The sequence below is a fragment of the Sardina pilchardus genome, chromosome 1, assembly GCF_963854185.1.
Source record: "Sardina pilchardus chromosome 1, fSarPil1.1, whole genome shotgun sequence".
NCBI classification, from domain to species: Eukaryota; Metazoa; Chordata; class Actinopteri; order Clupeiformes; family Clupeidae; genus Sardina; species Sardina pilchardus.
Genome location: NC_084994.1, coordinates 6,663,641 through 6,665,290, shown reverse-complemented (window position 1 = coordinate 6,665,290; position 1,650 = coordinate 6,663,641). Strand labels below are relative to the sequence as shown.

General features: G+C 42.7%; 1 protein-coding gene across 2 annotated transcripts in view; it reads left to right on the top strand.

Annotated features, from left to right (window-relative positions):
- The first annotated feature begins 393 nt into the window (after positions 1–393).
- Positions 394–1,650, top strand: part of LOC134082235 (mucin-2-like) — a 30,502-nt gene continuing 29,245 nt past the window's right edge. For both annotated transcript variants that reach the window (XM_062537894.1, XM_062537886.1), the window contains exon 1: positions 394–605. In XM_062537894.1, the coding sequence (XP_062393878.1) occupies positions 539–605 (67 nt within the window). In that variant the 5' untranslated portion in view covers positions 394–538. The remainder of the gene's footprint in view (positions 606–1,650) is intronic.

The following is a 1,650-nucleotide window of genomic DNA, read 5'->3' as shown; positions in this document are numbered from 1 at the left end:
TCCTCGTAATAATGTTATCATCTAACTCCTCTGCCTATCTGTCCACTGTTCACACTGTCTCTTGTAATAACGTTATCATCCAACTCCTCTGGGAGGAAACTCAACATTTCCATTGTTTTTAGGATATTTCTTTCCTCCTACCTTAACACACACACACACACACACACACACACAAACAGACGGATACATATGAACACACACACACACATACACACACACACACTCATAAACAGACACACACACTCACAAACACACACACACACACACACACACACACACACACACTCAGTGATGCAGAAGGAATACGCCCGCACTTGCCTAAGTTGGATGATTTGTGACTCACCCGTCACTCACACATAAATCACACACACACACCCATAAATCACACGCAGTCCAAATCACGTCTCACGTCTCTGAAGAGGAACAAACTAAACAGACAAAAAGAAGAAGAGATAATAAACATACAATCCAAACCACCGCTCAGTCTCTGAAGAGGACACAACAGCCAGACCAACAGAAGAGGGGACATTAGTAAACTATGCTTCTCAGGGACCGCCTCAGCCCGCTGTTGTGGACACTTTATCTGACAACTCTCTACGCCTGCGGTAAGATTTCTCTGTTCCATGTGTTTGACAATTGTCTGGGTGTTCATAGAATTAAAGTAGTGTGTGTGTGTGTGTGTGTGTGTGTGTGTGTGTGTGTGTGTGTGTGTGTGTGTGTGTGCGCGCGTACATGTGATGTAATGCCCTGTTTGTGTGTGTGTGTGTGTGTGTGAAAGAGAGAGAGAGAATGTAATATAATGTCCTGTGTGTGTGTGTGTGTGTGTGAGAGAGAGAGAGAGAGAGAGAGAGAAAATGTAACATAATGCCCTGTTTGTGTGCGTGTGTGTGTGTGTGTAATATAATGTGTTGAGTCATGGCCTGGTCAGTTGTGAGAGATGAGGTACAGCGATCGCTCGACATACTGCCTTCCTCATTGATAACGTCATAAGAAATGTGTGTGTGTGTGTGTGTGTGTGTGTGTGTGTGCGTTGCTTGGTGGTCAATTGTGTGTATATTCATAAATAACGTTTGCCTTTTGTAGAATAGTGCACTTCACCTCACTTCTCCTACTAGTCAATAGAAATGAGGATTTTAGGAGGGTTGATAATGCGTCCTAGATAGTGTGGATTTCAGGAGAGTTGGTTTATCATGCGTCCTAGATAGTGTGGATTTCAGGAGAGTTGGTTTATCATGCGTCCTAGATAGTGTGAATTTTAGGAGAGTTGGTTTATCATGCGGCCTAGATAGTGTGGATTTCAGGAGAGTTGATAATGCGGCCTAAAAAGTGTGGATTTCAGAAGAGTTGGTTTATCATGCGGCCTAAAAAGTGTGGATTTCTGAAGAGTTGGTTTATCATGCGGCCTAGAAAGTGTGGATTTCAGAAGAGTTGGTTTGTCATGCGGCCTCTTAAGTTTTCTTTGGAACAAGGCCAAGTATGACAATTAAATAGTGCCATTACATGAACCTCTCTGGGGAAAGGTGCAGTACAAAATGACTCATATTGGAAAAACACAAGTAAGCAAAGGATGTGTACTCTCAAACACACACACAAACACACAGAGAAAGAATGATAGAGAGAAAGACAGAGATACTGTATACACACACAAAT